General features: G+C 33.5%; 1 protein-coding gene across 1 annotated transcript; it reads left to right on the top strand.

Annotated features, from left to right (window-relative positions):
• Positions 1 to 601: 601 nt before the first annotated feature.
• Positions 602 to 1024, top strand: LOC144571955 (uncharacterized). The gene has a single exon (XM_078321350.1). It carries the CDS (start codon positions 602 to 604, stop codon positions 1022 to 1024), a length of 423 nt encoding a protein of 140 aa, XP_078177476.1.
• The last annotated feature ends 597 nt before the right edge of the window (positions 1025 to 1621 follow it).

Raw genomic sequence — 1621 nt, 5'->3', positions numbered from 1 at the left:
AGTTACATATTTAAAATTCAGATAATATATATATATTTTTTTATAGATATTAAATTTTGTTGAGTAGCTTGAACTCCTGTCTTTACTAAAAAGTAGACCGGAGGAACTTTGAATTTGATAAATTTGCCAAATGAGCTTTACAATACTTCAGAATTCAGATCTTGATCCAAACTTAAACATTTATTTTAGATTTAGAATTTTCAATCTATGTAATAAGTGCGTTGAATTAAATGCAACTAAAACAATCTATTGATTTTTTTAAGTAGACAACTCCAACAATTTGCTGGTAAGCTAATCAAAGTTATACATTATAAATTATTTAATAATAGCCACTGGAATTAATTCAGTGAAATGTTAATTTTATATTTGAAGTCAAACAAGGAAATATTGTTGACACCAATTAATAATTTAATATTTGAGTTAAATTACAATATTGCTCTGACAAATTAAATTTAGTCAAGACTGCAAAGTATATTTGAATTAAAACCCTTCCTCAAACCCTATAAAAGCATCACCAATCCATCCCTCCATTCATCAACTCACCAAATCTTTCTACATCCAACTTCAAAAGGAAATCAAACAAATATTAGATAAACTAGCCATGGCCCAATTGATTGCATCCAACAGAGCAGGAGCAGATATCTTCACTGGTCACAATGTGTGCAAGCAAAAGGCGGCCGATATCCTCGTCGAAAACCACCTGCCACGTGGCCTCCTCTCATTGGGCGGTGACATCGAGGAGCTCGGCTATAACCGCACGAGCGGCTTCCTGTGGATCAAATCAAAGAAGGACAGCACTCATAATTTCAAGAAAATTGGCAAGAACGTCTCGTATGCGAAGGAAGTCACGGCCTTTGTACATGACAAGAAAATGAGCAACCTGACCGGTGTTAAGGTGAAGGAGCTCATGATATGGATCGGATTCACAGGGATGGCCGTAGAAGATCCCGAGGGAAAGAAGCTCAGCTTCACAACCGGGGCTGGGATCGGGAAGACCTTCCCCTTCGATGCCTTTTTGGAGTAAGAACTATTGATGACCTCAATGGTATATATATATATACACATATGGCCTTGGAGATTTTACGGGGGCCACTTGTTGGAGATTCTTTGTGATAATAATGACATAAACAGGGTCACTTGTTCGTTTGTAATTTTTCTTTCGCAAACCTTTTGTGTGTTTTATTCTTTATTTTTGGAGGAACAAGAAATCATGTCTTGCGCTCTCGAAAAAAATTGTATTATGTTTCAAAATGTAATTTTTGCTTCATATATATATTGCCATATTATGCCTCAAGTTCCTCTAATACATTATTTTAAGTTTGAATTTCGCATTGTTTCCACCTATTTAATTTGTCATTTTATTGCTATATTCTTTATAGTTCGGAAAATAAAAATGTAATATAAAATTTGCGCCAACAAGATTAAATCCAACATCATAATATCTAGAGATGACTCACTAAAAAGGAGAAATTATGACTTAAAATCATGCAAGAAGCTCATTAAATTATTAACGTAATGTGAAATTTTAACATTATTTAAATACAAATTAACTAGAAAATTTAGAACTGAAAATGATAAAGCTCACGTCTTGAGTTATCGGTCATATTTGCAAGTTTGTTTA

Source organism: Carex rostrata, chromosome 19 (genome assembly GCF_964058835.1).
Source record: "Carex rostrata chromosome 19, lpCarRost1.2, whole genome shotgun sequence".
In the NCBI taxonomy this organism is placed as follows: Eukaryota; Viridiplantae; Streptophyta; class Magnoliopsida; order Poales; family Cyperaceae; genus Carex; species Carex rostrata.
This window is presented reverse-complemented; position numbering and strand designations above follow the sequence as displayed.

Bases quoted from the DNA above. Each gene is read 5' to 3' on its own strand.
- LOC144571955 (XM_078321350.1), top strand. From the start codon at position 602: ATGGCCCAATTGATTGCATCCAACAGAGCAGGAGCAGATATCTTCACT.